The following is a 25,111-nucleotide window of genomic DNA, read 5'->3' as shown; positions in this document are numbered from 1 at the left end:
TCAGCTGCAGATCTAATCTCTGCAGTAGAATGATTGATGTAGACTCAGTAAAACCCCTGCTCTCATCTGCTTATAGTTGCCATAAAAAAAGGCAGACTCTGTTTCTGGATTTGAAAAGACAAGTAATCCATTCCAGATATTTTGGACTATCAGCTCCAGCTGGCAAATGGCCATGGATAAAGGAATTAGATTTTCAGAATTACTTATCCTGGTGAAGACTGCCAAAAGTTTAGCAGCCACTGTAAAATGTTGTATCAGTCATTAGAATTTAAATGTTTATACATCCTTTCCAGTAATAGTTGCACTGCTGTGTTTTGTCTTCACATCAAAGTTTAATTTAAACTTGTAATGCTACTAATTATGTTTAGAACATAATTATATGCTTTAGTTCATTTATAATGAGATGTCCTGCTGTGTATTTTAGTTATGGATAGATGCCTGTGGAGCCCCTCCTTTATCACCTCAAGAGAAAGAAGAAGACTTCTTTGCATCTCACAGCTCTACCCGGGTAAGTTTTTGATTATATGGAATTTTACCTATATGTGGAGTAATAGAACTAACATGGATCATCATTAGAGATGTCTCAGTAGCACTTGAAACGTTGTTGGCCCCTGCTGTATTCCCATGCATCACAACAAAATGCTGAAAGTTGGTCGTGTCTCTCCACAGTCTTCTCCAGGTTAAATAAATCAGTGCATCTAGCTGTTCCTCTTAAGCTTTTCTTTTCAGGCCCTTTATCATCTTGGACGTGTTCCAATTTGTCATTGTCCTTCCTAAAATGCAGTACCCCAAACTGGACACAATAGTCTAGGTACATTCTGATCAATGTAGAATAAAAAGGAACAATAATTTTATTTTTATTTAAGATTAAATTTATATGCTGCCCATCTCCCCCAGAGAGTGACTGGTAAGTATTGCTGTCTGGGTTGTCCTTCATCCTATACTTATCCCTTTTTCTGGTCTAAATGTAAGGTTTAGCATTGCCCCTGTTGAAATTCTTTATGCTGATTTCCACATCCTCCTGAATCGTGACACTCAGATGTATGCTACTACCACCCCTCTCTTTTTGTCTTCTGCAAGTATAATGATCATGGTTTCTAGCCCCTTATCCAACTTAATGATATATATGTTGAATAGTACAAGGCCTAGAACAAAGTCCTGTGGTATGCAACTCAACACCTTCCAGCTTAATGCAGAGCCATTGATGTACATCCGTTAAATTATTCAGCCATCTTTGTTTTCATCCAACGGTAGGATGTTCTAGTCCACATGTTGTCATCCTCTCTGGTAGAGTTTAATGGGAGAATTCATTGGATGCTTTGCTGAAGTCAGGGTATGCTAGGTCCCATGGTCGTGCTACTTGAAAAGGAGATTTTGTCTTGGCATAATTTATTTTTGACAAATCCATACTAGGCCCAAGCAGTGTGTTATTTTCTAAATGCTCACAATCTGACTGCTTAATAATCTTTCCCAGAGTTTAACCTAATATCAATGTCAATGGTGTTTAGTTACCTGGGTCCTCTCTTTTCCCCTTTTTGAAGATAGAAACATTTGCATTTCTCCAAGCAGTGTACATCGTCCATGATTTCTCAAAGATCATAGAAAGGGGCTTCAAGGTTCTTAGAAGTAATTGGTCTATTCCCAGAGTCTTAAACTCATTTATGGTAGCAAGGTATTTCCTGATAATCTCTTTACTTACCTTGGGTTGCCACTAAGGGCCATTAAAGCACTGTTCTCAAGCAGGAGTTGAGGAATTATACCCCTCCCATCACCTGTCATTCTTATACCATCTCCCAGCATAAGACTTGCCCCTTACTTTTTCTTTCTTTTACAACTGATACAGCCAAAAAAAAAATATATCCCACCCTTTTTGTTGCTTTTTAGCTCCCCTTATGAGTTTTAGTTCCTTTATGAGCTTTAGCCCTTCTGTTTCTGCAGATGTTTGCTACTTTCTGGTGCACTTTCTTGGAGATTACATCCATCTTCCATTTTCTAACATGTAACTTTTAGCTCAGTAGAAATTCCCTGTGCATCCACAGCAGTTTTCTAAATTGTTTCTCTTTTTTTCTCATTGGATGGTGTGTGATTTCCAGCTTCTTATTTTTGAGACATTGCCAACCTTCCTGCATTTCTTTTGACATGAAGATCTCTATCCGTAGAATCTTGCCTCTTGCCTCTTCTGCAACTTTCTCAGGAATTTGCAGTCTTAGCCAAGTTGGTTTTCCAACGGATGTCCAGGTAGGTGATGCCACTCAAAGCTTCAAGTGTTTCTACATCAGTGCCCAGAGGATGGATAATAGGGAGAATTAGAGATCCTAACTCAGAAAGATAAATTTGATGGGACTGGCATTACTGAAAGTTGATGGAATGATATTCATGATGGGCCCATGATACTGTAATGCTACAACTTAAAGGAACAGACCCAACAGAAAGGGTGGGTGTTATATTGTATGTAAAGGAAAACTAATACACAGAATTGGAGCATAGAAATCCTGTTGACTGTGCTTTGGTTACAATAACAGGTGATACAACAAAAGTAATACCTTTGTAGGAGTTTACTACAGACCAACTTGGGCAGGCAGTAGATAGAAGTCATCTAGTCGAATCCCTTGGTCAGTGCAGGATCAAGTAGAGCATCTCTGATAGATGAGCATCCAGTCTCTATTGAAAATTTCCAGTGAAGATCTCCAGATCGCATGTGGAAATCTGTTCCATTAGCTAACAGCTTGTTCAGTCAGGAAGTTGCTCCTGATGACTACTCTCAACTGCAACCTGATGACTACTCTCAGTTTTAATCTGTAAGTTCTACCTGGGGAAATGGAGAAGACTGCTATTATATATCCCCTCCCAGATCCTTTAACAGATTATGAAGCAGCATATTTGTGAGCACTTGAATAAGCATGCTAAAATTAACAGGTGTCAGCATGGATTTGTTGCAAACTGTGTCAGATTTACCATATCTCCTTCTTCAACAGAATTACTATCTGGGGAATGCAGTAGACATAATGCATCTGAACCTCAGGAAAGCCTTTGAGGAAGTCTTCATGATATTCTCCTTAATACAATTGTAAAGTATGAGCTGTATCTTGCTATTGTTAGATGCTCAATTGGCTGAAGGGACTCAGCTGAAAAGTGTTTGTTTAGGCTTCAACAGCTTGGAGGGAAGTATTGAATGGAATTCTACAGGGCTTTATCCTGTGCCCTGTGCTTTCAACACATTTTATCAATGAGGTGGATGAGGGAGTTGACGGAGTGTTCATCACGTTTTCAGATGACAGAAGTTTGGAAAGATGGCTAATACTTCAGATAAAAGAGAGAAGATTAAAAAAGCTATTAACAGGCTTGAGCAGTGGGTGTATTAATAGGAGCACAGAGTCCAGTTCACAGAAAGTAATTGTTCCAGTCTACTCTCCCCTAGTTACACCCTGCTTGGAGTACTGTGACCAGTTCTGAGGATCATATTTTTAAAAAGGCAATGGTAGATGGGAGCAGGTTCATAGGAGGGCTACCAAGAAGGTGAGAGGTTTGAAAACCAAGCCCTGTGAGGGGTGGTTAGCAGTTCTAGATATGTTTAAGCCTTCAAGAGAGACAGTTGAGGGGAGATAGAATACCAGTCCTCAAATATCTAATTTTTTTTTACACAGAAGGAGTGGACTTATTTTCTAATACAGGACCAGAACCAGTGAGTTAAGACTCCAAGGAAGGAGGTTCAGACTAGATGTCGGGGGAACTTCCTGGCTGTATGAAATTTCAAATAAAGCAGTGAATTTTCTTTCACTAGAAATCTTCACACAGAAGCTATGTGGTCATCTGCCAGAGTTGCTCTAGTGCAGTGTTTCTCAACCTTGGGGACTTTAAGAGATGTGGACTTCAACTCCCAGAATTCCCCAGCCAGCATGCTGGCTGGGGAATTCTGGGAGTTGAAGTCCACATCTCTTAAAGTCCCCAAGGTTGAGAAACGCTGCTCTAGTGGATCCTGCACTGAACAGGCTTGGACTAGATGACTTTTATGATCCTTTCCAACCCTATTCTAACTTGATCATTTCCTTCCAGTATTTTTGTGTTTATTATTGGGTTCCTCCACAACCTAGATCCCTTCCCAGTACCAGCACTTGGTGTTGTACCATTTTCTGGACTTTCTCTTTTCCCTTCTTTTTTCAGTATGGAAATACTGGATTCAGGTTTGCAAAGTACCTTCCAAGCATATTCTTTTCAGGTCTTGTGAGGTACAGCCCATCTCTTGCCAGTAGTCCCTCATTTGAGAAACATCCTATTATCAAAGAATCCAAACTGTTCTCATTGACCACATCTGCATAGCCAGTTGTTCATTCACTTTCAGTATTCCCTCTCTTCCTGGGCCATGTGTTCACACAAGAAGGAGCAAAGAAACATTCACCTGTGCCCCTAGCTCTTCACCCTCCTGCTTACTGCTTCTTAGTCCCCTGTAGTATTTTTGTGGTGTGCTCTTGGCTGTACTATTTGTTTCTTCGTGTCTCAATAGAAAGGGATATTTCCCAATGGGTTTTAAGAACTTGGGACACTTTCTGTCTCCTCCTGAATTAGTGCCCCAGGAAGAAAGCACCCCTTTGTTAACCGACTGTGGCTGTTCCAATACCCTTCACTTCAGGCAGAAAAACTCCCTTTGCAGAGCCCAGAGAGACCTTTTACTCAGTTTCTTTGTGGTGGCAGCTCTGTGTCCAGGGTCTGGAAACAACATCAGTGTGGAGACTTTGAAGTCTGCTCTGATGCTTCAGGAAATGAGAGGACTTCTTGACAGGCTGAGTTTTCTTATATTACATTCCTCCATCTCCACTACTTTCACCTTGGCTACCTGTCTCCTGGGAAGTTTATTGATGCCATATTCCCTCTTCAAGGGCTTCCGCATCTGATCCAAGAGTTCATCATTTTCCCTGATAAGATGGAAAACAGACAGCTTTACCTCAGGATCCTTTATCTTCTCTTCCATGAGAGCATTCACCCTTATAACATATATAAATTCTGTCCTTGGAAGGAAAGCAAACATTCTCTGCAAGTCACAAAAGAAGTTCCTTCTGTCTTCATGTTTTTCAGATTAACCGCAAAAAAAGTGTCTGTCTTGCCAAGGTCCTGTTTGTTCACTCAGTAAACTTGCTCACTGGCAAGCTGGCTTTCTTATGTGCCTCCTGAACCTACCTTGAAACTAGCAGCAAGCAGCACCTTGTCATACAATGAGCAGTGAGCATCACTTAGGGAACAGTTAGCAGCCCTTCCACCTCCCTGGCTCTTCTGCTGTCTCCCCTCTCCTTGGCCTCTTTCTTATCAGTTGAATTCCCTGTCAAGCCCCTTTTGCTCTCTTTCTTCATTTGCTCAGTGTGATCAAATGTAACGATTTGTAACAATTCTAAATCTGTTTAATCAAGATTAGAAGGAATCTTACAGATGTAAATGTGTTTTTGTACAAGCAAACTAATAGTAAAATATTCCACTATCATAACTGTAGAGTCCTTGGGGTTCTCTGAGCTTGGTTGTTTTCTTGCAGGCATTTCATTACCTGATTAGGTAACATCTTCAGTGCTAGTGAGTGTGGGGTTTGCTCCCTGTTTATATACAGTTGTGTGAAAAAGAAAGTACGCCCACTTTGAGTTCTATGGTTTTACGTATCAGGACATAATAAAAATCATCTGGTCCTTAGCAGTTCTCAAAAGTAGGTAAATACAACCTCAGATGAACAACAACACATGACATATACCATGTCATCATTTATTTTACAAGAAGAAAGCCAAAATGGAGAAGCCGTGTGTGAAAGACTAAGTAGACCTTATGATTCAATAGCTTGTAGAACTACCTTTAGCAGCAATAACTTGAAGTAATTAGTCATTTTCTGTATGACTATCAGTCTCTCACATCGTTGTGGAGGAATTTTGGCCCACTCTTCTTTACAACATTGCTTCAGTTAATTGAGGTTTGCGGGCATTTGTTTATGCACAGCTCTCTTGAGGTCCCGCCACAGGATTTCAGTCAGGTTGAGGTCTGGACTTTGACTGGATAACACCTGGATTCTTTTCTTTTTCAGCCATTCTGTTGTAGATTTGCTGGTGTGCTTGGGATCATTGTCCTGTTGCATGACCCAATATCGGCCAAGCTTTAGCTGTTGGACAGATGGCCTCACATTTGACTCTAGAATACTTTGGTATACAGAGGAGTTCATGGTCGACAATGTTAGGCACTCGCCTTTGTTTATTTGTTTACCCAAGTTCAGAGAACCAAATAGAACTTGAGACAAGGCTTCCTTGAGAGTAAACAGATATATTTTGGCCAAGACACATCTGGGTGAACCCAGGAATTTATAGACAGTTACAAATGTATTCAAATAGTACATCCCCTCATACCCATACAAGGGATTTTTGGGATGGTCTAGGGAGGAGTAAAGGTGGGTCCTAAAGAGGTGAATCTAAGTTTAACTTTTTTCTTCTGGTTACCAAGGAAACACCCCATGTCGGTCCTTATCTCTTCTTTGGAATTCGAAACTTCTTCTGGCACTTTTCTTTGCCTGGTACTGATCTAATTTATAGCGTCAAAGGCAGTCAGGCATCTGGCTAATTGTTTCTAAAGGAAATGGGGTGGGGGAATGCTGTGCTCTCTTGGAAGGCAAAAGCAAGTTAACCCTTTATAAGTAAGATAGAGTGCACTGTTACATGTATGTTTATACATTATCTGAAATATATATATAGAATATAAAATCATATATTAAAATAATGCCCTTCATTTCCTCCCTTTGCTTTTGAACATAAGATGCTTCTTATGTATGTGATTTTACTTATACGTTTTCAGAAGAAAGCGAAGGATCATAAGTTTGGCAGATGCTTGGGCTTGATTTCTGGGGGCTGCAATTACAGTTAAACCATCAATCGTGGAAGCAACAACATTTCGTATAAGGGGAATTAAGCAAGGTAAAAACAGGAGTCCAACAAAAGCCAATAAAATCATTAACCATATGCGTTTCCAGTCAGAAAAGCGATCACCAAACCATCCAAGATTTAGCCCTCCTGTCCAGGTCTGAACTGGAACATGGGCAATTTTACACATCTGGTCTATAATTTTTTCATCTATTTGGAGACAACAATAAATAAGATTAAATTTACCATATACATCTTCCTTTCCTTTTCCTTTTCCTTTTCCTTTTCCTTTTCCTTTTCCTTTTCCTTTTCCTTTCCTCCTACACACACATATACACACTCTATAGCAGTTAGCAATCCACAACCATTGCTCATCACACATCCTGCTGCCCGCACCTGCTCGCTCACTCACTCTCTTTCCCTTTACATCCATAAACCTTTTCCACAGGTTAGAAAAAATGTTCAAACTCATTGTACTCAGATGGATAACAGGGTTCCATCATTCATACTGACCCATATTTTTAACAGGGTCAACCATTAGGGTAACATTACACTTTCCTGGGAAGCTACCCGTGCTCCAAGTTTTTGGTCCCAGTACAAGGTCTGGTGTCACTTGGGGCCCCGCTTTCCGCTTTCCCAGGGTTTGAATCTGAAAACATAGATTCCAACCATTGCTCCCACTGGGGGTTAGGGGATAAAACAACAGTATCATACATATATGTCGTATTAGGCTATAAACGGGACACAAACTTCTCTGTATCCTCTCTACGTATTACCTTGTAAGTTGGTGCAGGAGGGGTGGTTTCCAGACTCCATACCTTTGGATATGAGCATCAATATTGTCAACCAAAAGAAACACTTCAATTATCAATAGGCTTATGATCAAATTCTTCAGACAAACACTCTTTGATCTGTCCCTGGGCATCCAGGGCATTAAGGCATCCCCCCTCCAGTAAATAGTAATCAGCCCCATTTTTATCTCTTCCCCAAAAGGTGCGGGGAAACCAACAACAAATGAAAAGTATTTCAAAACAAACAATCAACACAATGAGAACAATATCAGTTCCATAACTTGGTTTGTAACCAAGCCAGCACATCTAAGGATCGTGTGGCTGGTAGAGTTTATAGTTCCAAATCTTCTGGTTGTTCCTGAATTAGGTCACTACCGGTGGACCTAATTAGTCCTTGAAAAGATCTGCTGGTGAAGCTAGAGAACGCTGCAATTTTAATTTAAGTCCATCGACTGCGGAAACTTGCCAAGTGTCTGGGGGGCTCCTTCACTTGCTTGATCCTGGATCCGTGCACCCAAGCTTTGATCCCCTCGACTTTCACAGCAGTTGGCATGCTCAGGAGGACTTGCTTCGGCTCGGACCACTTCGGATCAGTGCAAGATGGGAACAGCTCCTTCACTCTGACCCACTGGCCTGGCTGGGCGCAGGAGCGACTGGCAAGGTATCTCGGACCTGCAGAGAAATAGAGGATAGAACTTGCGCCAGCTTCTGCAAGTATTGAGAAATGTTCTTTTCACCAATCCATGCAGTTTGCACTTCATGAGATACAAACGGTCTCCCATAAAGCATTTCAAAGGGGGACAGCAATAGTGGCCCTCTGGGCATAGCCCTGATACATGTTAAAGCAAGGGACAATATTTTGGGCCACGGCAACTGAGTCTCCTGATAAAGCTTTGCAAGCTGAGCTTTTAAAGTACGATCCATGTCTTCAGCCCCGATCCATGTCTTCAGCCCCGGCTGAAGCCTGAGGCCTGTAATTAGAATGTGAATACCAAGGGATATCCAGGAATTTACTGACTTGCTGAGTGACTTCAGAGGTGAAGTGCCAGCCGTTATCTGATTTAACCCTTTAGGGACCGAGAATCTTGGAATGATGTACTCCACTAGGGCCCTAACCACTTTTCCTGCATGCTGAGATGAAGCAGGGAAGGCTTCAGGCCATCTGGAAAACAAATCCACAAAGACCAAAAGATGATTTTTGGGTCCCTTTTTTTTTTTTTTAGAAGTTCAGTAAAGTTCACTTGCCAGGCTTCCCCTGGGTATCGAACAGTACGGAGGTGGCCTGGAGGGGTAGGTTTACCACTCTTTGGGTTATTTCTGTGGCAAATAGTACATTGAGCTACAGCTGATTGGCAAAGGTGCCTCAGCTTCTTGTTACTGTATCTTTGAGAAGGCCACTTAACAAGAGGTTTGGGGCCACAATGGGCCATGGCACAACTTCTTCTGATAACCATCCACAGGATTTGAAGAGGTAGTTGAACACGATTGTCAACAATCCACTACCCATCCTTCCACTTTCCTTGTGGATCAAGATGATCTCTCTAATCATAGAGAGGGAAAGTGGGTGATCAGGCTCTACAGGAATGAGGGGCAAAAGTTGGTGAGTTTCTGCAGGCATGACATCACCCCCACATATCCTCGGGCTTTCCAAAGAGCAGCACGTATGTGAGTGGCTATCAGTGAAAATGTTGGCTGTTTTCCCTTTGGCAAGGTAGTAAGCTTCTATAAGGGCTAACAGTTCAGCTGCTTGGGCTGACCAGTGGGAGGGCAGTTTACGTAGTAAAATAGGTCCATCAGTGGTGACCACAGCCAAACCTGTCTGGTGGACCCCATTTTCAACCAAAAAAGAACCATCAGTCCAAAACTGACATTCTGCCAAGTTCAAAGGTTCAACTTGGAGGTCAGGGCGAATTCCAACAATAGTCTCTAAAACCTGATGGCAGTCATGGGGGCCTTCTGATGTGTTAGCCTCTTCTGGTGGTCGAGGCAGAAGGGTGGCTGGGTTGAGCCGTTCACAGCTAAACAGTTTAACTGAATCATAAGCTGGCATATTTAGTCAATCAGGCTGAAGTAGCCCATGCAGGAAGTTTTTGTTCCAGCAATGTTTGAACAGAGTGGGGGGTGTAGACATCTTTTCTGTCTCTTGGATTAAAAGCGCTGTAGCTCCAATTGTACGAAGGCAGGAAGGCCAGCCTTTTACCACAGCATCCATGATTTTGGATAGATAAGCAATAGGAATCCTTTTCAGGTCTTAATTTCTGGGTAAGGACTCCTAGTGTGCATCCTTGTTTTTCAATAACAAACAAAGCCTTTAGACTGATCAGGAAGGGCAAGGGCCACAGCTCTAGCAAGAGAGTCTTTTAGGTCCTGCCAAGCAGATTGATGTTCTCCAGTCCATTCCCAAGCCATATCCTTCTGAGTGAGTTGGTAAAGAGGCTTGGCAAGGAGGGAATACCCAGAATATCCTTTAACAGCAAGGTGATTGAGGAAAAATACAGAGGTGGTTTCTATGGCTTCTTTAGTCTTTCCAGCTAAAAGGAGATCATCAACATAAAGAAGCAGAGAATTCCCATTGGGGGAAAAGTCCTTTAAATCTTGGGACAACGCAGCAGCAAACGCTGTAGGGCTGTTTCTGTACCCCTGGGGGAGCCTTGTCCAGGAAAGCTGACATTTCTTTCCTGTACTAGACAAGGTGGTCAATACAGTGTAAGGGTTGGCCACAACCTGGTGCAACGGTTGAACCCTCCTATTGACCTCTCTAAGGTTAAGAACCATCCTCCAGGAGCCATCTTGCTTGGGGACCGGGAAAATAGGCGTTGACCAATAAGATTGAATAGGAATCAACAGGCCATTTTTCCAAAAAAAGTCAATGTTTTAATTCCCAGGCGTGCTTCCTGTCTGATAGGATATTGCTTGATTGAGATGGGTTGTGCCTCAGGGAACAACTGAGCCATGTGGGGCTTGGCAAACTGAGCAAACCCTGGTTTCCCTTGATACCACAACCGTGGGTCAATCTGGGTGTTAAGTGGGCTGGCTTCAGTTGGCTTGGATAAAAAACAAAGATAAGTGTCCTGGGGGAATGTGAAGACTCAAGCCTTGATCATTGAATTGAATGGTAGCTCTTAATTTTCCTAATAGGTCCCGACCAAGGAGGTTGATGGGACAATGTGGCATGAGCAAAAAAGAACAATCCAATTGAGGTCCCTGGGAGCAACAACTGAAAGAGGTTGGCTGATTGGTGCCATTTCCATAACTCCTGTTGCACCAATTACAGGAGCAGAGGAAGTGGTCAGGCAAGGGATATTTTTGTCATTTAAAACACTATAAGTTGCACCTGTATCAATGAGAAAATGATAGGATTGACATTTAACTCAACCAGAGGATCGGGGCAAAACAAAAGTCCTCTGGAGTCCCTTTAATATGAACTGTTCTCAGGGTAAAATTTAGAGGCTTGAGCACTTAAAAGAGAGAAGGGGGGTCCAGACCTTTGCTGGGAGTTTTGAGGTCTGCTTCTCTGTGGTTCTTGGCCTTGCAGTGTTGGTCCTTTTCAGCCTCTGTTGGCCCTTGAAGGTTGGGCATCAGGCTTGGCATTCCACAAACATTCATTTTTCCAGTGGCCAATTTATCCATTTTTGCACATTGGTCTTTCTGTATGAGTCTCTGAGAGGGAGGATTCCTGCCTCCCTTTGCTTTGTGGGCGAATGGCCAGTGCAAGAAGAGATGCTTGTTTATGCATTCTCTTTTCTTCTTCTTCTTCTTCTTCTTCTTCTTCTTCCTCTTCCTCTTCCTCTTCCTCTTCCTCTTCCTCTTCCTCTTCCTCTTCCTCTTCCTCTTCCTCTTCCTCTTCCTCTTCCTCTTCCTCTTCCTCTTCCTCTTCCTCTTCCTCTTCCTCTTCCTCTTCCTCCTCCTCCTCCTCTTCTTCTTCTTCTTCTTCTTCTTCTTCTTCTTCTTCTTCTTCTTCTTCTTTTTTCAATCTTCGAGCTCTCTCTGAGAATAAACAGTGAAAGCCATCTGGATAAGAGTTTCAAAATTTTGGGTTGATGGGGCAGGTAACTTCTGGAGCTTTTTCTTAATATCTGGAGCACTTTGGCCAACAAAAGCAGCTTTAATCATAACTTCATTGGCAGGGGCTTCTGGGTCAAGATCAGTGAAGCGGCAGTAGCCATCTTTAAGGCGTGTCAGGAATTCCATAGGGGATTCTTTAGGTTCCTGAACAATTTGGTGGACACGATGAAAATTCACTGTCTTTGGCACACCCAAACGCAGTCCCTGAAGGAAAGCAGTTCTAACCCTTTCCAAAACAAGTGCTCCATCTGGGGTATTGGGGTTAGCCTCATAACTGGGCACCAGGACATCCTGGGCGGCTGGCCAAGCACCCAGTGGGCGGCCAGCCTGTGCGTCCAAATTTCTTTTGCAGCTGTGTAAGCGTCAGTAGCTGCTTTAAGCACTTGGCGTTTTTCTTCTGATGATAAGACTGACAGCAAAATAAAAAAATACAAAGTTTTGCCACTTTTTTCTTTTTCTATTTTCTATTTCTCTTTTTATTTCTTTTTCTAAAAATTACTTCCAAGCCTTGTGATTCCTTTTTTCTCTTTTCTTTTTCTCCTAAGCCTTTCCCTCGGCTTGGGTTTTGGCGCCACCTAGAGGATTTCTCGGGTTTTTCCTTCAACTTGGGATTTCTGAGAACTGCACCTTGGAGAATTTCTCGGGCTTTTTATTTTCTTGTCCCATCAGTCTTTCTGTCGACACAGGGTTTCAGCTCGGGATTTTTAGGAATTTCTCGGGCCTTTCCATCGGCTCGGGGTCTGGCCAGTCACCCTTCCTAATATAAAATCCTTCTCCGTGAAACGGTGTGCTCCCCCTAATACAAAATCCTCCTCTAGAACAATATATTCCAACAAGCACACATACCGCACTCGCTTCGTGGGCAAGCCCCTAATGGAATTTCCCACGTCTCACTCACGCACTCACAAGGCAGCTCTCCCCACCTAATAAAAGCATACTCACCCCTTTCCGGTTTCCCCAAATCCGTCTTTATACAACAGATATAAGAGAAGCCTCGATTTTGAGCGTTCAGGCTCAGCTGGAGCAGAGTCTGCCAATGGTGGCCAGCACAAGGTCACTGGAAAACCTTCCAGGCGCGCGCTTGACGTTGATGAATGGTCCCTGTCGATTTTCTCCGCTGTAGTGAAGGCAATGCAGAGGGGGGCTAAAAGCAGCCTACCCCAAGGAATCCCCGCCTTCGGGACTCCTGGCTGGCTCCCCAGAAAATGTTAGGCACTCGCCTTTGTTTATTTGTTTACTCAAGTTCAGAGAACCAAATAGAACTTGAGACGAGGCTTCCTTGAGAGTAAACAGATATATTTTGGCCAAGACATATCTGGGTGAACCCAATCAACACAGTGGCAATGAATGCTGATTGAATCACACCTTGCAAAAGCAAACATCAGGAATTTATAGACAGTTACAAATGTATTCAAATAGTACATCCCCTCATACCCATACAAGGGATTTTTGGGATGGTCTAGGGAGGAGTAAAGGTGGGTCCTAAAGAGGTGAATCTAAGTTTAACTTTTTTCTTCTGGTTACCAAGGAAACACCCCATGTCGGTCCTTATCTCTTCTTTGGAATTCGAAACTTCTGGCACTTTTCTTTGCCTGGTAGTGATCTAATTTATAGCTTCAAAGGCAGTCAGGCATCTGGCTAATTGTTTCTAAAGGAAATGGGGTGGGGGAATGCTGTGCTCTCTTGGAAGGCAAAAGCAAGTTAACCCTTTATAAGTAAGATAGAGTGCACTGTTACATGTATGTTTATACATTATTTGAAATATATAGAGAGAATATAAAATCATATATTAAAATAATGCCCTTCAACTCAATGACTGCAAGGTGCCCAGGTATCCTGGGGCTGCAGAACAAGCCCAAATCATCACCCCTGCACCACCGTGCTTGACAGTTGGTATGAGATGTTTGTGCTGATATGCTATGTTTGGTTTTTGCCAAACATGGTGATGTGCATTATGGCCAAACATTCTCCACTTTGGTCTCATCTGTCCAAAGGACTGTGTTCCAGAAGTCTCGTGATTTGTTCAGATGCAACTTTGCAAACCTAAATCGTACTGCCATGTTCTTTTTTAGAGAGAAGAGGCTTTCTCCTGGCAACCCTTCCAAACAAACCATACTTGTTCAGTCTTTTTCTAATTGTAGTGTCATGAACTTTAACATTTAACATGCTGTCAGGACTGCGCTCAGTCCTCAATAAAAGCAATCCTCATCGAAACCGATACAGGTTCAGAGATAAGTTTTACTAAAAAAACAGAAGCACACTATGATATAGCAAAAAGAAATAGCTGGAACTAAATCCCCCCCAGCCAAACCCCAAATTTAAAGCCCTTTCCTTTCCCCCTCAATGATTAGTCCTTTTTGCTCAGGGTGTCAAGGCTCTCCGATTTCCTCTGTTGCTAGGTTCTTAATTGTCCCTGATGGTTCCGGATATGGCTTGCCTGCATCGAGCTCTAAGCTTCTTCCCCCCTCCTTCCAGAATGGCAGAACCACAGCGGTTTAAGCATACGTGGGAAAGAACGATAGACACATGCTAACTGAGGCCTGTAGAGTCTGAGATGTAACTCTTGGATTTTTTGCAATTTCTCTGAGCATTGCACGGTCGGGCCTTGGGGCGAATTTGCTGGGACATCCACTCCTGGGAAGATTGGCAACTGTCTTGAATGTTTTCCACTTGTGAATAATCTTCCTCACTGTAGAATGATGGATGTTAAATTGTTTGGAAATGGCCTTATAACCCTTCCCAGATTGATGGGCAGCAACAATTGCTTCTCTAAGATCATTGCTGATGTCTTTACTCTTTGGCATTGTGTTAACACACACCTCAATACTCAAAACTCCTAAAACTTCCGCTTTTATAGAGGTAGTCACACTTGCTGATGATCAATTGATCAAGGGCATTTGATTAGCAGCACCTGGCTGCTACTTAGCCTCTTCATAGGCTCTTAGCGGCGTGGCGGGAGAATGGCCGGGCGCAGCGCGGTGCGGTGGGAGAACGGCCAGGCATGACGCGGCGGGAGAACGGCCAGGCGCAGCACATCGCGGCGGAAGAAAGGCTGGGCGCGGTGCGGTGGGAGAATGGCTGGGCGCCGCGTGGTGGGAGAATGGCTGGGCGCCGCGTGGTGTGGCGCAGCGGGAGAACAGCCGGGCGGCGCGGTGGGAAAAAGGCCGGGCGCGGCGTGGCAGGAGAACAGCCGGGCGCCGCATGGCGCGGCGGGAGAATGGCCAGGCACGGCGCGGCGGGAGAAAGGCCGGGTGCGGCGCGGCGGGAGAACGGCTGGGCGCCGCGTGGTGCGGCGCAGCAGGAGAACAGCCAGGCACCGCGCGGTGCGGTGGGAAAAAGTCCGGGTGCGGCGTGGCGGGAGAAAAGCCGGGCGCGGCGCGGCGGGAGAACGGCTCGGCGCGGCGGGAGAACGGCCGCGGACCACGTGTCGGGGGGGAAAAATGGCCGCGGACCACATGTCAGGGCGGAAAAATGACCGTACCCCAAGGCGGAGTTCGCACATTGAGGTTAATTTTTGTGGCCGGAGCTGGTCATAACCCAAAAGGTTTGTTAGTAGAGGCGTTCGTATCCCGAGGTACCACTGTACTTAGTTTTTCACCCATAGCTTTTCCATTTTGGCTTTCTTTTTGTAAAATAAATGATGACATTGTGTAATACGTCATGTGTTGTTGTTCATCTGAAGTTGTATTTACCTCCTTTTGAAAACTGCTAAGGACCAGATGATTTTTATTATGTCCTGATACGTAAAACCATAGAACTCAAAGAGGATGTACTTTCTTTTTCACACGACTGTACAGTAGCTTGCCCTGTTAGTGTTGGTGGAGATGTTGTTTTCTCCTTGGTAGTTCCTTGATTAGGCTGATGTTTACTGCTTGATTGTTTGTCTGGTGTTAATCCTGGTGTTAATTCCTGCTTATCTGGATGTTGATTGCTGGCGAGGAGGTGTTCTGGTCTTTTTGTTTCCTTTCTATTGTTTCTTTTGAATGGTTTGTAAAGGTTGTTTATCTCTATGTGCCTGTGGATGGCTGACTTGTCTGAATACCAAGCTTCTAGGAATTCCCTCACATTTTTGGATTTAGCTTGGTTTAAGATGCTAACAGTTTCCCAGTTGAAACTATGGTTGAGCCTGTCCATTTGTTGTGAGATTAAGGAATTTTCATCATGTCTTCTGACTGCTAGTTGGTGTTCATGCATGTGTTCTGCTAGTCTTCGGCCTGTCTGTCCTGTATAGTGGCTGTTACAGTCCTCAGGAGTCATCCTGAGCTGTCCTACATAGTGCCTGTTGCTGTCCTCAGGAGTCATCTACAAAATACACTGTAAGGACTATAACAGCTTTGTAGGACAGAAACAAAAGGAACAAAAGGAAACAAAAAGACCAGAACACCTCCTTGCCAGCAATCAACACCCAGATAAGCAGGGATTAACACCAGGATTAACACCAGACAAACAATCAAGCAGTAAACAATTTTAATCAAATTTAAACAGTAATCAAGGACTACCAACTCAGACATTCAATCAAATAGTAAACAACAGCCTAATCTAGGAACTACCAGGTGGGGAAAAAAACACCCCCTCCAACACTGACAGGGCAAGCTACTGAGCAGGTGAAACTTGAAAAATTAGAATATCGTGCAAATGTTCATTTATGTCAGTAAGGCAACTCAAAAGGTGAAACCAATATATGAGATAGACGCATTACATGCAAAGCGAGATATCTCAAGCCTTACTTTGGTATAATTGTGATGATTATGGCGTACAGCTTATGAAAACCCCAAATCCACAATCTCAGAAAATTAGAATAGTGTGAAAAGGTTCAATATTCTAGGCTCAAAGTGTCCCACTCTAATCAGCTAATGAATCCATAACACCTGCAAAGGGTTCCTGAGCCTTTAAATGGTCTCTCAGTCTGGTTCAGTAGGAATCACAAGCATGGGAAAGACTGCTGACCTGACAGTTGTGCAGAAAACCATCATTGACACCCTCCATAAGGAGGGAAAGCCCCAAAAGGTAATTGCAAAAGAAGTTGGATGTTCCCAAAGTGCTGTATCAAAGCACATCAATAGAAGGTTGTGTGGAAGGGAAAAGTGTGGAAGAAAAAGGTGCACAAGCAGCAGGGATGACCGCAGCCTGGAGAGGATTGTCAGGAAAAGGCCATTCAAAAGTGTTGGGGACTTTCACAAGGAGTGGACTGAGGCTGGAGTTAGTGCATCAAGAGCCACCACACACAGACGGATCCTGGACATGGACTTCAAATGTCGTATTCCTCTTGTCAAGCCGCTCCTGAACAACAAACAACGTCAGAAGCGTCTTACCTGGGCTACAGAAAAAAAGAACTGGTCTGTTGCCCAGTGGTCTAAAGTCCTTTTTTCTGATGAGAGCAACTTTTGCATCTCATTTGGGAACCAAGGACCCAGAGTCTGGAGGAAGAATGGAGAGGCACACAATGCACGATGCTGGAAGTCCAATGTGAAGTTTCCACAGTCTATGTTGATTTGGGGAGCCATGTCATCTGCTGGTGTTGGTCCACTGTGCTTCATTAAGTCCAGGGTCAACGCAGCCATCTACCAGGAGATTTTGGAGCACTTCATGCTTCCTTCCGCAGACGAGCTTTATGGGGATGCTGACTTCATTTTCCAGCAGGACCTGGCACCTGCCCACACTGCCAAAAGTACCAAAACCTGGTTCAGTGACCATGGGATTACTGTGCTTGATTGGCCAGCAAACTCGCCTGACCTGAACCCCATAGAGAATCATTGCCAAGAGAAAGATGAGGGACATGAGACTGAACAATGCAGCGGAGCTGAAGGCCGCTATTGAAGCATCCTGGTCTTCCATAACACCTCAGCAGTGCCACAGGCTGATAGCATCCATGCCACGCCGCATTGCGGCAGTCATTGCTACAAAAGGGGCCCAAGCCAAGTACTGAGTACATATGCATGCTTATACTTTGCAGAGGTCCAATATTGTTCTATTTCCAATCCTTGTGTTATTGATGTCATGTAATATTCTAATTTTCTGAGATTGTGGATTTGGGGTTTTCATAAGCTGTACGCCATAATCATCACAATTATACCAAAGTAAGGCTTGAGATATCTCGCTTTGCATGTAATGCGTCTATCTCATATATTGGTTTCACCTTTTGAGTTGCCTTACTGACATAAATGAACATTTGCACGATATTCTAATTTTTCGAGTTTCACCTGTATATAAACAGAGAACAATCTCCACTCCCTTCTAGTACTGAAGTTGTTACCTAGTTGGGTAATGAAATGTCTGCAAGAAAACAACCAAGCTCAGAGAACCCCAAGGACTCCACAGTTCAATCCTGAGCTACATATATTCTCTACTATTGGCACTACCATAAATACCTGGAACTTAAAACCAAAGCTTCTTCATTACTCATATTAAATATGATTCTTCAGCTATGAAAATTAGTCTGTACCTAAACTAATTCTGATTAGCTTAATTTTAATTCTAATTCTTTGGACTTCACACCGCTAATTGTTGGTTTTTCTTTTTTGTAGGTTATTGATTGGGAAGCATCCCAACAGAAAACAATTAATCCACAGCAGAATTCTTCAGAAAATAATCCAGAAACCAAAAGTGGTATAGTTTAGCAACCTCATTTCTAAAATGTGCGGCAGAATGTAGGAAAAATGTAAAACTCCTAAATCCTGTTGACTTTGTGCCCTTAATTTTTATAAGGTTGATTGATTGATAAGTAGCAGATAGCTTTATGTTGCTTTTAAGAACCTATACAAAAGTACTTACAAAAAACTAGATAATTTTTGCTGCTTTGTCACCCATGCCATTTATTGTCACACATGAAAACTTCTACAAATATGACACACTGTCTGACAAAAAGATACTTTAAATTTACCTATTATAATCAGTTCAGATCCAGATAAATTTTCTGCATACCGTGACTGACTTTAATTCAAATAGGTGAGAATAGAGTTGATTGATTGGGAAAACAGAAAATCACATTGACTGTATGTGAGTCAAGAATCTAGAACTGTATTAATAATTAGTCCTTAATATTTATATTTTTACTCTTTATATTTCTAGAAGATCCAGAACATGGACCAAGTGTCGATTACCTTAGTGTATCACCTCAAGCTTCTTTAGGTAAACAATCCAGAAGAAAAGATCTCTTAATGTCTAAAGATGTATCAGGTTGGAGAAAACAGTACATTATGTTTGCCGACTTGTCAGCAAATTCATAATAAAAATTAGCCCACCCCTCAACAGCTTACTATTACTAGAATTTGGAAAATGCATGTGAGTCAGATTTGCACATCACTGCTACACATATATTACTGAGACATGTTTTAGAACAGAAGTTTTTCAACAATTTGTGTTTCTTCCAATAACATCTGGCTTATTTGAAGCTGTGTTTCTTTGGGGATGTGGTGAGTAGCACCATATAATAGAGCCACAGTTCTGGATACATGCTCAGTATTTTTGCAATTCAGCCAGAATACCTTTCCACTTTGAGTATTCTGGATCTTCATTCCTGATGCTTGCTTTTCAGTTGACATGGTGCATCCCTGTTTAAACTATATCAGTATTCAAGGGGAAAATTTAAATGAATAAACAAACCAAAACCTCCCTTACTGTAGGAGACCAAAGATATGCTAACTTGTCACAGGTATGTTCCTGTAACATGGAGGAACTTAAATTGTTTCTTCCATCATTCTGAAATGGTACAACTCCCAGACATCAGAACCATATGCTTTTGGGGGGGGGGGGGGAATTTGGTAGATTGGCTCTAGGATCAACACAGCTGCAGTCTTGTATAAATGCAGATGTTTGTTTAGTTAGTGATATGTATTTTTTATCTCTTATTTTAGCCAACTCGGAGAATATAAATACTTCAGGCACTGCACCTAACAAAGGTGACTGGATGTTTTAGTTATCCTGTTTTGCTGCTTCAGTTTCCACACACTTCTGTGGAATAAAACATTATATTAATTTCCTTAGTTTGCATTATCAGTTCCAGCAAATATATCTACATGCTTCTAATTTCTTTTTCAATTTTCTCTTGCTTCCGAATCTTAACTTTTTTCCTGTTTTTATTGAAGTAACTAAAGAGTGATGAGATTTATTTGGTAGCTCAGTATTTAACGTGTTACATATTTAAGGTGGCTTTCCTCTGGAGACCCAAAACCAGTTTGCATGCAAGTGTCTAGACAGAGGTCTAGTAATAGGTGATGAATGCTCTGTTATCTGTTTTATAGTGTTAATATCTATTTATTACATTTTCTGGACAGTTTATTGCTTGTAGGCTATTCAGGTTACTGGCCTTTGACCTTAAGAAAGAATTCTATTCTACTCTGTTATATGGGGATTCGATTTTCTCCTGTCCCTGAAGGAGGTTATTATGAGCTGGAAATGTCACCATAATTTTAATAGTTTATACACAGAATGAAGTACTTAGATCTTCAGTGGATTTTTATTTTTCCCTTCAGCAGCCTAGATTACCATACAGAATCTGATTCATAAGACTGATCTGTTTGTAGATTTACTGTCTCAGCAAAGATAGATGTGGATGTCATTGATACTTAAATCTTGTACACCTGAATAATTTGTGTAAAAAGACCCATGTAACAGAACTGGGTTTACTTGGTATGAAATGGCATAATTCTGCCATTACCTCAAAATATTCAGAGTTCCCATACTGAGGTTGTCTTCTCTTTTGTCAGTTGTTTTCCTGACAAACTTAAGTTGCATCTTAAATATGGGGAAGTATTATGTTCTGGCTGTCATTTATTTGGAGGACTATTCATAAATAGTTAAAATTGTATTATGCAATAAATCGTATGACCAGATAATATGGGGTCTAAGTTTATCTGTTTAGAGGTACAGAATTCCATGATTATTTACAGAATGACTGCCTGGTTTTTTACAAGGGTGACAAGTGTCTTATCTTTTCTATGTACTAATTATCTCCTTTTCTTTTCCTTTCCCCTCCTTTTATCAACTGCCTCACTCCTCTTTCTTTCTCAGTTCTCTTAGCTTTTCCCTTTACTTCCTCATATGAAAGTAGCTAGGTACTCTGTAGTTGCAATCTATTGTTTTTATCACATTACCATTCTGTTATCATTTCTACTTGTTCTGACAAAGTGCAGAAAAATGGTGATCAGCCAGAAATGCAGATCTGGTAGTAATACTTCATTCTCATATTTGCTAAATGCATATATTGTTTGATGTACCATTAATGTATCAGGTACCCTTTAGTCTAGTCCTAATGCCATAGTTAATAAAATTTCCTTTGAAAAACAAGATGTATCTATTTTGACCTGCATAATTATTTAAAAAGTAACACACTGGTTAATTTCCCTGCCCCTGCTGCAATATGGCACAGGAATTATTAATAAAGGCCAAGATATCAAATCAAGCTCAATGCCTGGTGACTGCATCTGTGTAGTTTTCTTGGCAAAGCTACCAACTCAGTTTGTCATGACCTCCTTTCAGATTTTTGTTTGTTTGTTTGAGATGGGGGTTCCCAGTCTCATCTATAGTCCTGGGGTTTCTTGGTGTCAGACCACTCCCACTTGGCTTCTGAGATCAGCCAGGGCTGGCCAGGCATTGCCATCTGTTGAAGCACCATTATAACAATGCGCACCCCCCAAGGTTTATGACATTAAAAGAAAAGGCTGCTGAGACAGAACTCTAATTCTGAAAAACTATTCTATTTTTCTTTAATGTGTCAGTTGGTAAACTATTGTAGAACTTCAGGGTAATTTACTTATAACAAACATTCCATTATTTTATTCAACTTAGAATGTCATCTTACTTTCCCTCAAGAGAAATTGTTATGTAGGCATTCTTGAGAAACATATTTCCCTTTTTATGCTTAATTCTTTTATTGAGAAATACAGAACTTTGGAAGTGTATTGATTGATTTATAAGCAGGTGCCAAGGATTCCTTTTTTCCAGTGCTGATTGTATTTTATGTTCTTTGGGGGAAAAAATGAAGATATTTTTTGATTCCCTGAATTGTTGTCACTATGGTACTGCTGTCTCTCCCCTCTTTTATGGGTTTGATTATAATGATGCTTCTTATAGTTGTTTCTAAATGTTGAAATCAAATTCCATACTATATTGTATTACTTTTTCTAATGCTTTAAGTTAAATTGGAAATTCTTCAGGTGGTTTAATGCTTTTACAGATATTATAGTTAATGCTAATTTCATCATGCTACGATATATATATAATTCATAGGATGTGTGTTCTTACAGAAGTCAGTTGTGTGATGAAGAAGAAACCAAATCAAGTAAAAAAGGGAGTAAGTATTTAGACTGATATTTTCAAATGTCTTTTTTAATGGGCTGCTCAAGAGATTCATGTTCTTTATATAGTTGTTGAAAGTTATTATATGGAGTTGTATAGTTCTGAAGTAATCAAATTAGGAATAGCCAGGTCTATATGCATATCATCCTCTTTTAAAAAGTGACATCCTGTTATTAACTAGTTGAAGTGGGGGTGGGGTGGGGAGAGAATTAAACTTCCTTTGTGGTATTCATACCCACAGCTCTTAAATTGACCTAGTGTAATGGAATGTATCTACGGGGAGGAGAGTGATGTGAGAGATCACAGCTAACAGCAGGGAGGGGCTGCATTCCAGCAGGGGAAAGGAGACAAGAGACAATATAGCCTGCAAGAGGAGCGTGTAAGAAAGAAAGAAAGAGCTTCAGGATAGCCACTCCCTAGAATCTCCCAGGGTATATCCACTAGTTGCTGTAGTATAGATTTAGTGTCAAGTCTACAATGTCCAAATCCCAATCCAGAAAAATTCTCATGAAACCAGGCCTGGTTCAGATAAAATCTCCTTTATTGGATGGTACATGCAGCTCTAAGCAAAGCATTGCTAAAACTAAAGCCCGTGTAATTTTCCTTCTACTTTTACCCCCTCTACTCCCCCTTCTTTGACGCCAGATTTCTTTCTCACCGAGTCGTGGCCTTGTGAATTTCTCACCCTGATAACACCTCTGCTTCCCGGCCTTCGAGATGACACTGGTTCTGTCTTCTTTCAGTCCCCCCCCCCCCCGCCGCCCCTTGTTACAAATGGCAGAATCAAAGCAAGCAAAGCCAGCATTTATTATCCCCAATAAATCAGCCCTCTTTTGGCTATTCCTCCAATTGCTGCAGGTTCTGACATTTAGTCTGGCAAGATTCTGTCTATAAGGTATAACCAAATAAAGGAACTTTACTCAACTGAAGTGTTTCATCGTGTTCTTGGGCTGGGCCTGACATCAGTCCTGCCCAACTACATCTACAGTCAGGTCCAGAAATATTGGGACATCGACACAATTCTAACATCTTTGGCTCTATACACCACCACAATGGATTTAGAATGAAACAAACACAATGTGCTTTAACTGCAGACTGTCAGCTTTAATTTGAGGGTATGTACATCCAACTCAGGTGAACGGTGTAGGAATTACAACAGTTTGCATATGTGCCTCCCACTTGTTAAGGGACCAAAAGTAATGGGACAGAATAATAATCATACATCAAACTTTCCCTTTTTAATACTTGGTTGCAAATCCGTTGCAGTCAATCACAGCCTGAAGCCTGGAACGCATAGACATCACCAGACGGTGGGTTTCATCCCTGGTGATGCTCTGCCAGGCCTCTACTGCAACTGTCTTCAGTTCCTGCTTGTTCTTGGGGCATTTTCCCTTCAGTTTTGTCTTCAGCAAGTGAAATGCATGCTCAATGGGATTCAGGTCAGGTGATTGACTTGGCTATTGCATAACATTCCACTTCTGTCCCTTCAAAAACTCTTTGGTTGCTTTTGCAGTATGCTTTGGGTCATTGTCCATCTGTACTGTGAACCGCCGTCCAATGAGTTCTGCAGCATTTGGCTGAATGTGAGCAGATAATATTGCCCGAAACACTGCAGAATTCATCCTGCTGCTTTTGTCAGCAGTCACATCATCAATAAATACAAGAGAACCAGTTCCATTGGCAGCCATACATGCCCACGCCATGACACTACCACCACCATGCTTCACTGATGAGGTGGTATGCTTAGGATCATGAGCAGTTCCTTTCCTTCTCCATACTCTTCTCTTCCCATCACTCTGGTACAAGTTGATCTTGGTCTCATCTGTCCATAGGATGTTGTTCCAGAACTGTGAAGGCTTTTTTAGATGTCGTTTGGCAAACTTTAATCTGGCCTTCCTGTTTTTGAGGCTCACCAATGGTTTACATCTTGTGGTGAACCCTCTGTATTCACTCTGGTGAAGTCTTCTTTTGATTGTTGACTTTGACACACATACACCTACCTCCTAGAGAGAGTTCTTGATCTGGCCAACTGTTGTGAAGGGTGTTTTCTTCACCAGGGAAAGGATTCTTCAGTCATCCACCACAGTTGTTTTCCATTGTCTCCCGGGTCTTTTGGTGTTGCTGAGCTCACCGGTGCGTTCCTTCTTTTTGAGAATGTTCCAAACAGTTGTTTTGGCCATGCCTAGTGTTCTTGCTATCTCTCTGATGGGTTTGTTTTGTTTCTTCAGCCTAATGATGGCTTGCTTCACTGATAGTGACAGCTCTTTGGATCCCATCTTGCTAGTTGACAGCAACAGATTCCAAATGCAAATAGCACACTTGAAATGAACTCTGGGCCTTTTATCTGCACATTGTAATTGGGGTACTGAGGGAATATCACACACCTGGCCATGGAACAGCTGAGAAGCCAATTGTCCTATTACTTTTGGTCCCTTAACAAGTGGGAGGCACATATGCAAACTGTTGTAATTCCTACACTGTTCACCTGAGTTGGATGTACATACCCTCAAATTAAAGCTGACAGTCTGCAGTTAAGGCACATTGTGTTTGTTTCATTCCAAATCCATTGTGGTGGTGTATAGAGCCAAAGATGTTAGAATTGTGTCGATGTCCCAGTATTTCTGGACCTGACTGTATACTATAGCAACTAGTGGATATACCCTGGGAGATTCTAGGGAGTGGCTGTCCTGAACCTCTTATTCTTCCCATGCTCCTCTTGCGGGCTATATTGTCTTTTGTCTCCTTTCCTCTGCTGGAATGCAGCCCCTCCCTCCTGATAGCCTTGATCTCCCACATCACTCTCCTCCTCGTAGATACATTCCATCACAACTAGAGAGTTGCCATTATGATAGAACGGGAGACACATTATGAAAAGTGAATGATGATGGCATGATGCAAATGCAGCAACTTACATACTTCAATTGTGTATCAGGAAACAGCCATTAAGTAATGAGGCAGGGCACCGTGCGCACGCGGTCACTTTGGCCTCATTGTGGTTTGCTGCGGATGCCGCTAGGCTGGGTTCTACATCCATTTAGAGAGATACTTGCCAAAATTACTTCCATGCTATATAGGACTGACTTG

At 42.1% G+C, this 25,111-nt stretch overlaps 1 protein-coding gene across 5 annotated transcripts in view; it reads left to right on the top strand.

Moving 5' to 3' along the window:
• Positions 1-25,111, top strand: part of ARFGAP3 (ARF GTPase activating protein 3) — a 61,268-nt gene that overhangs the window by 19,029 nt on the left and 17,128 nt on the right. For 4 of the 5 annotated variants that reach the window (XM_088141578.1, XM_088141580.1, XM_088141582.1 and 1 more), the window contains 5 exons: positions 425-508; positions 18,256-18,337; positions 18,800-18,859; positions 19,585-19,629; positions 21,976-22,022. In XM_088141578.1, the coding sequence (XP_087997704.1) occupies positions 425-508; positions 18,256-18,337; positions 18,800-18,859; positions 19,585-19,629; positions 21,976-22,022 (318 nt within the window). The remainder of the gene's footprint in view (positions 1-424; positions 509-18,255; positions 18,338-18,799; positions 18,860-19,584; positions 19,630-21,975; positions 22,023-25,111) is intronic. The other variant, XM_088141577.1, reaches the window with a different exon arrangement.

This window comes from Python bivittatus, unplaced genomic scaffold, assembly GCF_059951505.1.
Source record: "Python bivittatus isolate LINGU-HERP-01145 unplaced genomic scaffold, Pbiv_v1 ctg000330_np1212, whole genome shotgun sequence".
Taxonomy (NCBI): Eukaryota; Metazoa; Chordata; class Lepidosauria; order Squamata; family Pythonidae; genus Python; species Python bivittatus.
This window is presented reverse-complemented; position numbering and strand designations above follow the sequence as displayed.